Source organism: Cyprinus carpio, chromosome A18, assembly GCF_018340385.1.
Source record: "Cyprinus carpio isolate SPL01 chromosome A18, ASM1834038v1, whole genome shotgun sequence".
Taxonomy (NCBI): domain Eukaryota; kingdom Metazoa; phylum Chordata; class Actinopteri; order Cypriniformes; family Cyprinidae; genus Cyprinus; species Cyprinus carpio.
Window position 1 is genome coordinate 27,670,517 of NC_056589.1, and position 12,826 is coordinate 27,683,342.

Here is a 12,826-nt window from a genome sequence, read left to right on the forward strand (position 1 = left end):
ATTGTCTCTCTAACTGAAGCAAAACACTAACAATAAGTTACACAGTGAACCGATAGTAAACCACTTACTTAAGGTGATGCACACCGGACGAGGAGTGCCACGCCACATTCTCAGGCAACAGTCCAACAACTAATCAGCGAAACTAGTCGCTATACAGGCAAAAAGTTCAAAGAGTTTTGCCATTAAAACAAAGCAAAAGGAAAGAGTAGGGGCAATCTATATTATTTTATCTCTCTATATGAAGCATAGACTTTATTCAGTGTACAGAAAGACAAATGTATTATTGAAAAAAATGTCTATACAAACAGGTGAAGTCATTAATGACACTGTGAGACAAATATAATGTAATTTAATAGAAAACGATGTGATTGGTGCCAAATAATTTAGATATACAGCACAGAGACTGAGCACTCTTTATGAACACTTTATGAATGGGAGAAAATCCAACATGCAATATGGTGGAATAGTCATGCCTTTAAAATAAAAGAGTCAGTTGCTAATTGGAAAAGTTGTGGCGTCACTGCAGGTGCCCTTAGAAGCTCTGATTGGTGTCTTGAGACACGCATTTCTGATTGCACAAGGGCATTGGTTGGTTTAGCCTGATTTTTTTTTTTTTTACGCTATTTGATCATAACAAATAACATTTACGAGATATTTGTTGTCAGATTTCAATGGTGATTTCAAATCTGAAATTTTATCATAAGCTTGGTGAACAGCTTTAAAGAATGTTTCCCCATTCAAAAAGATCTCGCACGACTGAAGTATCTGCCGAAGAGGAGTTTCAAAGATGGGCGCCATGTAAAGTGACTTGCCTTAAAGCGGCTTTGGTGGCGCCTCAGGATTTTGAAACAGCTCTGCGCTTCTCATGCAGTGTGCGACCACCTTTAAACTTGTTCTTCTGTATCTTGCAACAAATATTAATATTCTCTGTGCCGCCACATGTCAAAATAAATACTTCTTATAAGGTGTAATGAAATGTCATCAAACTGCCAGCAGCAAATGAAATTTTACGGTAGCATGGGGTGGTCAATCAGATGTGCCACTGTTACTGTTTATAATGCATTCTGATTTACACACCCTTTATTAAAATAGCTGGCAGTATATTACGCAGTTCCATTCCAAACAAAGTCTGTTTTGTTTCATTGCTTTGACCTTCAAAGCAATAGTTCAACCAATGGAGTAATTTTACACAAACAATGGAAGTCAGGGGCATGAGAAGAGTTTTTGGAAACCTGTTTACTTCTAGTCGAACTTCTTAAAAAAAAAAAAACAGTTCTCTTCGCATACCAAGTGATTGACAGGCCATTGACTGACGCTCTGACCAATGAGAGCAGGCTTGAGGCGTGTTGACATGAGTAGTCCCGCCCACAATGAAGAAATGCAGCATGATCAGGCAGAGGAAGATCATGATTGTGCAGGTATGAAGAGCGCGAGGGGACATTCCTGAAAAAAATCTGCTGAGAACACATGTGAGTATGTGACTTACATTTTTAGTTTTCCACAATCATATTTATCAGAATGTGTAACATACAAAAATGAGCAATGTTTATTGGACTTCACTGTGATTACGTTTTAAATCTGGACATAGATGAAACTAACAAGGTGTGTTAGTTTGTAGGATATATATTTTCGACATTTATTCATTTAGAAGATGTCTCTAAGATGTCTCTAAGCTCTACAATACCAACGATTCATCCTTCAACACAGTAACATTAGACAAAAGTCTAAACTGTAAAGTTCCAAAATTGGTAAATACTTATACTTTAAAAGGCATATGGGGAATTATAAACTAATACTGTATGTGGAGTCCGAAAGTCTGAAACTGCATTATTAAGATGGCATAGATCATGCGACTCCTTTTACAGACAGTCAGATTTATTTGCTTTAGGGTTCCTAAATTCTCAAATTATGCTGGAGAACATGATCAGGTTTTGGTTATGTCAGCATTTGATAATATAATTTATACGGAAAAATGTTGTATTGAATTATACAAAATACAAAGCAAAAACATTTCTTTTAAGGCTAGAGTGTGGGAAGTACCTGGAGGCTTTTTGTGTGATTTTACCGTTATTGAAACATCGTCCGAGGAAATTCTTAGGAAGTTCTCAGGAGGTTTCCAAGATACTCTGTGGTTGATTTGCTTCAGTGATTTATATGATGTGCTATTTTCTGGCATAAATGAGAGTGCTATTAAAGGTATCCCTTTAAGCTGTGTGAGTAGCAGAAAAAAAAAATCTATACTTTGTACATTTGTTCATGCCCTGAGTTTGGAAGAAACCATTTGAAATTACTTCAAAGCTCTGTTAAGAACAATGTTCCATAAATATTTGTAGGCTGTCATATGCATGACAGTATCAATATGGGTGTGTGCAGTTTGTGGACATTTATCACCAGAAATACATGAGTGGTGTATGTTTATCGTAGGAGCCCAGACAGACACCACAATGTGCACTTGTTACATTTAACTATTGGAACATGACATCCATTTGTTAAAGCTTGACCAAGATCTATTGTACTATGCAAGACCTGGCTTGGGAAGCAGTGAAATGCTTAGAATGGTGTTACGTAAACAGATTATCAATATTTATATTTTTATTTGCTTACATAATTAAAGGAATAGATCAACCAAAAATTAAAATTTCCTGAAAATGTACCCACCCCTCAGGCCATCCAGGATTTATTTGAGTTTGTTTCTTCATTAGAACAGATTTGGATTCAAGATCACTTGCTCACCAATGGATCAATAATCTACAAGTAACACATCACTCCAGTCTAGTAATTAACATCATGAGAAGCCAAAATCTGCATGTTTGTAAGAAACAATTCAATCATTAAGATGTTTTTAAAGGGGTCATATGATGATTTTTAAAGATCATTATTTTGTGTATTTGGAGTCCTCTATGCCCTGCCTTTCTCAAACATTTTCTACAAAGTCCCTCCTTCTGACAAGCGCGTCTGCTCTGATTGGCCAACTGATCCAGTATATTGTGATTGGCTGAGCACCGCACTTGTCAGAAATCTAATGCCCCTTCCATAATCGCAAGCTTCATCTTTCAAAATAAATGTAAAGACAGTTAATAATGTTCTTAGTTTTACCATCAGTTCAAGCCCCAAAAGGGAATAGAGTCGCGTGACAGACACAGTGATGAAGCTCCTATGTGTTTGCAGTGCACAAGCTACAGACGGTTAAGACAGCTGACTCCACTGTGTGACCCTGTCTCTCTCTCTCGCACACACACACACATGCGCTTGCACGCACACACACACACACATACACGATGCGCAAAACTCATCATTTGAACAGTCAATAGAAAATACTTAAACTAATAACAAAACATACTTACAGTAGCTGATTCAGAGGAGCCAGACTGTTGTAGCGAAGTCAGAATTACCTCCTCTCCTAGGTTCACGAAATGGTCATCCATAAAATGCATTGCTGTTCTGTTGTAAGTAATCTTAAAGATTCCTAAATGCATCTATTTTCGGAAGGCCAAATAAAGTGCTTTTGCTTTCGCCTAGATACACACAGCATCTCCCTGACATGGCTGCTTCAACACTAACTGCGGTTACTGAAACCACAAATTCTTTCTTTGCATGAACATTTGGGCGGCATTATGCAAATATTTCCACAAAGTGACGTAGAGATGTGGGGACGTGTTTGAATGAGCCGTTTTAGCGGGGTGTCTTAACTTTGATAAAGAATATCTCTTTGGATTTGAGACTTTAGTCTTTGCAACTTTACAGATCTTCTTCATGCACCAAGAGCTTGTAACACTCCAAAGAGAAAGGAAAAATTTTAAATGCATCATATGACCCCTTTGACATAAAGCTGCAGTCTGTAGGTTTTGCCTCTTTGTCGCCATCTCTGTTTGAAAGCTGCAATTGCAGTTCTTTGTGGAATTATCTTCTTTACATGGGTCCTCAGCTCGGATGAATCTAACGTTTTGAAGTGTATGTTTGGGCTATCAGTCAATGCACAAGTATGGATATTCACTGTACTTCAGAATAACAGATACTTTGTCTTGGAATTATGTCCAAAAATAAGAAGTTTCACTGGAAAATGTCATTGGAACATGTCCATTACATGTCTGCCAGTTGTGTTCTGACCAACTGAAAAAAAAAAAGTCCTAAATTACATCGCGCTACCAAAGGTGATTAAATCTAACGATTTCAAAGTTGGCTCAGATCACTTCAAACTGTGCAAATTATTATCATTGGTATAATTTGTTCTCAAATTGTTAATGTTAACATCAACATTGCGTGACTACGTGTATTTAGTGTGCATTAGCATTATCTGGATTTCAATTTCTGTACAGTCTAATCTCCAGTTGTCAGGGCTACCCTTGCATGATCATGAGTCATGGATAACGTGTTTCACAGAACATCAGGTTGACTAAACATAGGGTCATTTAAATAATCAGTAGGCGGCTGAATGAGGTGGTACAGTAGAGTTGAGAATGGTTTCTCAGCCTTATTAAAAGTTCGACTCGTGTACGCCACAACTATCTCTCATCCTTCCTCATCTTGCTGCATAAGTGCTGCCCCCAGCCCTGCATCACATGCATCGGTGTGGAAATAAAATGCCTTCCCAAAGTCAGGGAACCTCAAAACAGGTGTAGAAGACAAACACGACTTTAAGTCATCCATTGCCTTCTGACAAGAATCATCCCACACAAAAGGTGTTGCATCTTGTGTCAGTGCACACAAAGGTTCTGCAAGCTTTGCATAATTCTTAATGAACCTACGATAGCAGCTGCTCAGCCCCAAAAATTGTCTCACCTGTCTAATCAGGTCTCATCAGGTGAGATGCCACCAGACATCACTTTGTATCCCAGGAATTTAAATTCCTCCTGGCAAAACTGACACTTGCCCAGCTTCACAGTCAGGCCAGCTGACCGTAAGTGGCTAAATACTTCACGCAGGTCATCCAAGTGCTGTTTGAATGTCGGGGACACAACCACTATATCGTAAAGGAATACGGCACAACACTTGTATATCAGCCCAGCCAAAACATTCATGAGCCATTGGAAAACAGTCGGTGCATTGCATAAACCGAAGGACATGACCCTGAATTGGAAAAGGCCAGAATGTGAAGTGAAAACTGTCTTGGGACGTGAGCCCTCCTCAACACCCACTTGTAATAACCCCTGGCAAGATTGATTGTGCTGATGAAGTTTCCCCTTGACAAAAAAATCCAACGAGTCATCAATTCGAGGCATAGGATGACTATCTCGAACAGTGACGTTATTCAGAGCTCGATTGTTTACACAGAATCTCCATTCGCTCGACAACTTTGGCACAATAACCATGGGTGAAACCCATGGCCCCAACGCAGGTTAAGTTATACCCTCATTCAAGCATTGTAGCTATCTGCTCCTCAATCAACTTTCTTTATGCCGGTGAGGCACGGCAGGGGGGTAATTTGATAGGTCTTGCAGAGCCAGTGTCAACTGATATCTCAGCCAATGTAGTATGACCTAATTGGCTGCCAAACAAATCATCAAAACTCGTCAGCAACTCTCTAAGCTGCAGTCCCTGCTCGTCAGTCAAAGACGAGCCACTGATTAATGATTCCACCTTTGTTAGAGAGGTCTGTAGGCTGGCTTAAGTTCGCCTCTCAAACACAGTATTTTGATTGTCCCAATCCGGACCCGCCATACCAGGGGTGGTGAACTCCGGTCCTGGAGAGCCGCAGCCCTGCAGAGTTCAGCTCTAACCCTAATTAAAACTCACCTGCCTGTAGCTTTCTAGTAACCCTGCAGACCTTGATTAGCTTGTTCGGGTGTGTTTGATTAGGGTTGAAGCAAAACTCTGCAGGGGTGCAGCTCTCCAGGACTGACGTTCGCCACCCCTGCACCATGCCATCCACATCCATGTTCCCAATGGTTATTGTTCTGCTAGGATGCTGACTGAGGCTTGGAGCATGAAATCCATGCCCAATATGATTGGGACTGTAAGGTTCGGTAGAATGATGAAATTATGAAAAAAAATGTTGTCCCTGAAACCAAAATGTCAGCCAGGTACTTCCCAAAGGTTCACACATACCAGCATCTGCCAATCTGAGAGGGGAGAACATCCAAGGTGTGAGGTCAAGTCGAGTGTCATGGGTGGTTGTCAATATATCAACCCTTATTGCGGATAATGAAGCACCTGTGTCTAAAGTGGCCATTATTTCAACATTCTTCAACCTAACAGACACATGAATAGGATTATTCCAAAGGGAAGGTGACGACACATCTTCAATATGACCTAAATTAGGTTTGAGGAGAGTTTGATCACCAACCTGAAGCCTATTAATTGTATGGGGGAGGGTTGCCTCGACAAAAATTCCTCCACCCCCCTCACGTTTCCCGAATCAGGTGGACCATGACCCAAAACACCCCCAAATGTCATTGTACCACCTGATCCTGGGTCCTCAGCCCTCGATTCAGCTGCATCAAGAATCCTGCCTGGGGGATTTCTGGTGTTCCTGGCAGGTGGTTTACAAATCGGACATGAGCGCACTGTCACCCCTGGCAAATGACATGAATAACAGTACACAAGACCACATGTCTCTTCATCAGTTACAACCCTAGCACTTGCACGGTGGCCCATGGCAGCATGCACTTTGTGTAAACGGGGCAGTAGGTCACCCACTGTAGATATTTTGGCCCCATATGAAGCAACAGCATATTTTTCTAGCATGTTTACAAATAACTTCAATTTGCTCTGCTTCTGGTGGAGGAGCCCTAAGCTTCCTGAATTCACACAACATGTGTGCCACAAATGTTGGAAGAGGTTCATTCACTGATTGAAAGCGATCAAGAATGCCCCTCCAAATTTGTTCCTGATTATCCAAAGGCAAGAAAACCTCCTGAAACAAATCCGCAAATTGATCCCACGTGACAATATGTGGTCGTAGTACCTGAAACCAGCAAGCAGGCTCACCCGCCAGAAAACGTTGGATCTCATTAAGAATCTGTGTATCTGTCATACCCATCTGAGCCCTGTAACCATTCACTGCAGCTAACCACTCCTCAGGATTGGTCCTGCCATGGTCGCGAAACACGGGTGGCTCAAGCCTGGAATGACTAAGGAGAGAGGTCAATACTCTAGAAGTGCTACTTAAAATGGTGGCATCTGAAAGATGAAAATCCCCACCTTTAACATGAACACCAACACGCACGCATGCCGAGTCGTACAGTCTCTATGGTGACAGAAGTCTATGTGATGAAGGGCAAATAACTTCCGTGAACGCCGCCAACTCACCGTGAAATCTGGTCTGCACTGTCCAACTCCCGCAGAGAATCAAATTTTAGTCCCAACTGCGGTAAAATAAGATACAGTCTTCCCAAGCGAAAACAAAGTTCCAGGCGCAAGTAGTCCGTTTCCGCAGCGTCATCCACCAATGATCCGAGCAGGCCGATCACTATAAGTACGTGACATATTCGCAAATAAACCAGGAATTTTGTTCGGGCGCCACTTGTAACCTTTTGTGCATTATGGAACAAATAAACACACGATGCAGGTCACCATCAACAAATGTATTAATGTTAAAGGAAAGTGCAACAAAACAATATAATGTACCAGTGTTGCCAACTGCTTTCAATTAAAAGTAGCTAAAACTGGTAGCTAAATGTCATTAGATGACATCATAATGGCAAATTCACTGATCTGTATAAAGATGAATATAGATCAGTGGGCAATATGAGAACTTTAATAAGGTTTGTCCAAGGAGTTGCTATATTTGTCCCTAAACTTTTGAAAAAAATCTCAAAAGGGTTGGGGAAGTCGCTAAATCTAGCTACAAAATAGATAAATTGGCAACACTGGAAAGTACAATGTGTTTTTCCCAGCATATACACACGAGTGCAGGGGCAGAAGAAACCCAAAATCAGAGTCTTAAAGGGACAAACACCCAGACCATTACACTAGCCGGGACTCCTTCTTTGACGCAAAGATGAACGGCGGCAATCTCGTATTTCCTGCAGAAACCAACCCGAACCACTTAAATTAGAAAACATAATTACGAGCTTACCATTGTGAATTGGGCTAAGGTAAGGAGATTTTGGTGTCCCCTGTTTTGGATACTGGTTATGTACTTGCTCAATAATTGCTCAATAATTCATTTTGGATAATTTTTAACCAAAAAAAAAAGTTACCCAGTGCAGCTTTAAAACCAATGTTTCCGGATAAGAGTCCTCTATCCATAATATTGGTTTCTCCAGATAAAATAGTTGTCTTGTCTGAATCAGGAGAGAAATATGCACAGATTTACAAACCAAAAACAGTTATCAGTTGTTTGGACTCTCATTCTGTCAGCACCCATTCACTAAAGAGGATCCATTGGCAAACAAGTGATGTAATACTAAATTTCTCCAAATCTGTTTCCATGAAAAAACAAACTTACCTACATTTTGGATGGCCTGACAGAGTACATTTCCAACAATTTTTCATTTTTGGGTGAACTATTCCTTTAAGCACATTTCTGATAATGAAAAAAAAAGCTATCTTGGAAATAATACTTCATAAGCAATTATATTGTAAAAACTGGCATTACGTAAATAAAAAAAAAACTACTACAGTGATGTATAAAGCCACAACAAAATCTTAATAGGCATAGGAACTGACTTCCATAGTATTTTTCCCCCATAAATTCCATTTTGCTACCAGAAACCGTTTGGTTACCAACATCCTTCAAAATATTTCAAGAAAGAAACTCATACAGGTTTGGAACAACTTGAGTAAATGATAACAGAATTTTCATTTTTGGGTGAAATATCCCTTGAATGGTCTTAAGAACAGACTTTTTTTAAATGCAAAATATAATTTCTCTTTTTGGGGTGGGGGGATATCATTCATCCATATATATTTTCCATGATATTTTCCTATCCAGTTTACTACTGAACAAAAGCTTTTTATTGTGTGGCAGCCGTCATTTCATCTTTCTAGCATAAAACAGTATCATTTTAATGTTAATATTGTATATTTTATTGCTAATATAGATTTATTAACAGAGAATATGTTCCGAGGATTAGTTGACATTGCTTTTTATCTGTACTTGCATGTATATTAAAAGGTACTTCAATATCACATTGTAAATTAATATGATGATGTATCATGATGTATAATTTCATTGTCTTATTCTCTGACAGATCTAGATCAGAATGGCACTGCTTAACAGTACTGGAATACTGGATACTGGAACTAATTATACTCAAGTATACCGTTGTAGTTTGAAAGAAAACTTCAAGTACATTCTCCTCCCGGTGAGTTACACTTTGGTGTTTGTGTTCGGTCTGGGGTTGAACATCACGGCCATGTACATCATCCTGTTTCGCACCAAACACTGGAAGCCCAGCACCATCTACATGATCAACCTCAATGTCTGTGACATGCTTTACATCCTCACCCTGCCGTTCCTCATCTACTATTACGCTGATAAGAACGACTGGCCGTTCGGTGAGCTGATGTGTAAGCTGATTCGCTTTCTCTTCTACACAAACCTCTATGGAAGCATCCTCTTCCTCAGCTGCATCAGTCTGCACCGGTTTTTAGGCGTCTGCCACCCGATGCGCTCTTTGTACTGGATGAACAGCCATCGTGCTCGTTTGATTTCTGTGGGAATATGGGTGATCATTCTCATCTTACAGGCACCGATTCTTTATTTTTCCCGGGTGAGACGTAATGGTAATCATCTGGTCTGTCATGACACCACCATCAAGGAGCTCTTCAGTGACTTTCTGGTCTACAGCACGGTAGTGATGTTTCTGCTTTTTGTCCTACCGTTTGGGGTGGTGCTGTTCTGCAACGGCCTGATGGTGAAGAAACTTCTTGATCCCAGTGTTCTCAGAGAACCAATGTCACAGCACTCCAAACGGAAGTCGGTGAAGATGATTATTATTGTGCTCCTGGCTTTTATGGTGTGCTTCTTGCCTTTCCATGTGAACCGCAGTATCTGCTACACCTTCCGTTACCTGGACAAACACGACTGCAACATATTACTACTCTCCAACAATGCCTACAAGGTCACGCGACCTCTGGTCAGTTTCAACAGCTGCATCGACCCCATCCTCTACTTCATGGCAGGACAGAGCTTCAGAAACAGCATCTACAAAAAAAAATCATCAATGAAGTCTGACAAATCCCTTTTAGCATTACAGTAAAATTCTGGATTTTTTTTTATGTCTTTATTTCATAAAATAACCATATGTCCTTTTTTTCCCAGACATATCCTGGCCAGGATTCCTGGGTTAAGTGCATTGTGAAAAGTTCTGTTTTCCCGGGAAGGTCCTGGCCAGGATTTCTAAACTGCCTAAAATGTCCGGTTGTTTTTGCATTGCATTGCTTTGACTGTTTTATGTAGATCCCACCTTCTTGGACGCCACGACTGGTCAGTTATGCACAATGCCTGCATGCCATTGGTCAAACTACTTTTCAGTCATTACTTTTAGCAGTTACAAAAACAAAGCCAGAACCGGACGTTTTAGGCGCTTGGAAATCCTGGCCAGGATCTTCCCTGGAAAATAGGCTTTTTCACACTGTGCTTAAACCAGGGTTATCATTTCACACATGTAGCTAATGTAGAAGCGAGGTTGTATTAGCAACAGACACCCAATTGCGTGCTTCACCTCTCAAATAGTGACAGAAAAACATCAGATGGATTGAAGAGACTGTTTTATCCTCACTTATATAATATGTAGCTCATATAAACGATATAAAAATAGCTGCCTTCATGCCATGTCATAATTACCGTAATTCTGTGATGACAATATGTGACATTCTACTTGGAGCTCCTTGGTTGGTTTTTGGGCTGGTTTTGTTGTGCAGACCTGGCAACCCTGCTTCCAAGTCATCAGACTTGTCTGAATTATGCATTTATCCGTCTAGATTTGGCATGCTCAAAGTCTAGTGTGACACGGCATAATTAACTATTTAAAATGTGAAAAGCCCTATTGTTTATGTTACTGTAACTATTTCCTGGTAATCATCAGGTTATTGCATATAATCTGTCCAATAGCATGTGAGATCAAAATAGTGTGTTAGTATACTGAAAACACATTTCAGTATACTGAAATGCTGCTCTTATGAACTTTCTATTTATCAAAGAACCCTGAAAAAATGTCTCATGGTTTCCTCAGAAATATGAATTTCCATGCAGATACTGCAGTAAAGTTCTTTATTTCAAGAGTACAAATATCAAGAAAAAAATATTATTAGGAAAATAATAAATAAAAGCAACAGCAGTACAAAGCTGAGTTTCCCCCTTAACTTATCATTCTAGTCGATCTTTGCAAAGTAAGGTGTAACAGCGATGTATGTCTCCAGCTACACCTATGATGGTATTCAAGAAATGATTGCAAACAAACACATGTGCATTGTATAAAAAATGAACTTTATATAAAATGTGCATGTAAATGTCAGTAACAAAACTGTGATGCTACCCTTGAGTAGCCTTTCCTGTTAGAACTTGCTCTTAACTACAAATAAATACAATGAAGTAATATTTCATCATATATATATTTTTTCAGTTATTTTAGTAAGTTGTGATGATGAGTTGATATTGGAATCAAGGTCTTTGTGAAACTCTGAGCTGAGATAAGTACCGGAACTTTTCAGGATAATTTCATGTCATTTTTGAAGCCTTGCACAATCAGTACCACATGCATTGACTTTTTTCGCTATTTTTTTTTAAACAAACACTGCAAAAATTGATTTTCATACTTAGTATTAAACATTTTAAATCAAGATGCATTTAACTGAGAAGAAGACTGACTTAACAAGAACAGAACAAATATCTGTCAGTGTGGAAAGAAAAATAAACTAAGAAACAAGAATAAGAAAAAAAAAACCCCTAAATCTATGCATTTTTTATTTTCTATTTTAATGTCACTGTTGACAACTTTTGAGACGTCAATATACAGTTAAACCAAAATGTATTCAGACACCTTCAACATCGCACACATTATCACAGTTTATTTGCTATAGTTTGGAAAACGTAATAAAATATGACAAGAAATTGTGTCATAACAAACAAAAATTGTGTCAGAACAAATTCAGTTTGATAATGTCAGATAACACTTAAGCAAAACATGGTCAGGTCAAAGTGTCTGAGTAATTTTTGGTCCCAAATTTTTATAAATTTTACTGCATGTAGTCCACTGTATGAAGAATTTTTGGGTATAATATGTCACAGTTTATATTATTTTGCTATCCTCACTTACTGTACATAAATGAGCTATAGTGTCCTGCACCCACTAGTAAAAAACAAAAACAAAACAAAAAAAATATATGTATATATATATATATATATATACAGATATATATATATATATAAAATTATATCTGGTGTCTGAGTAATTTTTGATTTGACTGCATTTTATACACTGCCAAAAACAAAAAATTAATTAATTAATTAAAATCTTCCCCATTATTTTTTACAGGACAAATATCTTAACATTTCTAACTCAAGCTACATTTAAAGTCTTGTTTTCTTATTATTTTTTTCAGGATAGATATTATATGACATTTATGTTAGAATTTTTATTTAATTTAAAGGGAAAACAAGATTATTTTTCATACCCCAATGACAGATATGTTTTCTTGTTTAAAGCATAAATTATTCATTTATTATATATTTGTAATGGAATAAAATTTACTATTTTTAAAACAACAAAAATAATAAGAAAATCATTTTTGCAGTGAATGACCAAAAGATCATCAGCAAATTTTATAATGATTTGTATTGGAATAAGATTTTCTATTTTTTTTATGATAAAAATATTATTTTTAAGACATGTGACAACCTTTTTGCATTCTGCAGTGTGAACGTCCAGCCAGATATGAA

At 38.4% G+C, this 12,826-nt stretch overlaps 1 protein-coding gene across 2 annotated transcripts; it reads left to right on the top strand.

Moving 5' to 3' along the window:
* Nucleotides 1-1,394: 1,394 nt before the first annotated feature.
* Nucleotides 1,395-11,479, top strand: p2ry2.3 (purinergic receptor P2Y2, tandem duplicate 3). Of its 2 annotated transcripts, none has more exons than XM_042775716.1 (2): nt 1,395-1,469; nt 9,135-11,479. In XM_042775716.1, the coding sequence occupies exon 2, from the start codon at nt 9,147-9,149 to the stop codon at nt 10,143-10,145; it is 999 nt and encodes a 332-aa protein (XP_042631650.1). In that variant the 5' UTR covers nt 1,395-1,469; nt 9,135-9,146; the 3' UTR covers nt 10,146-11,479. The 2 variants fall into 2 exon arrangements, with proteins under 2 accessions (XP_042631650.1, XP_042631652.1); XM_042775718.1 differs by having other exon boundaries at nt 1,416-1,473.
* Nucleotides 11,480-12,826: the final 1,347 nt, after the last annotated feature.

Coding starts and splice junctions, on each gene's coding strand:
- p2ry2.3 (XM_042775716.1), top strand. CDS start 9,147: ATGGCACTGCTTAACAGTACTGGAATACTGGATACTGGAACTAATTAT.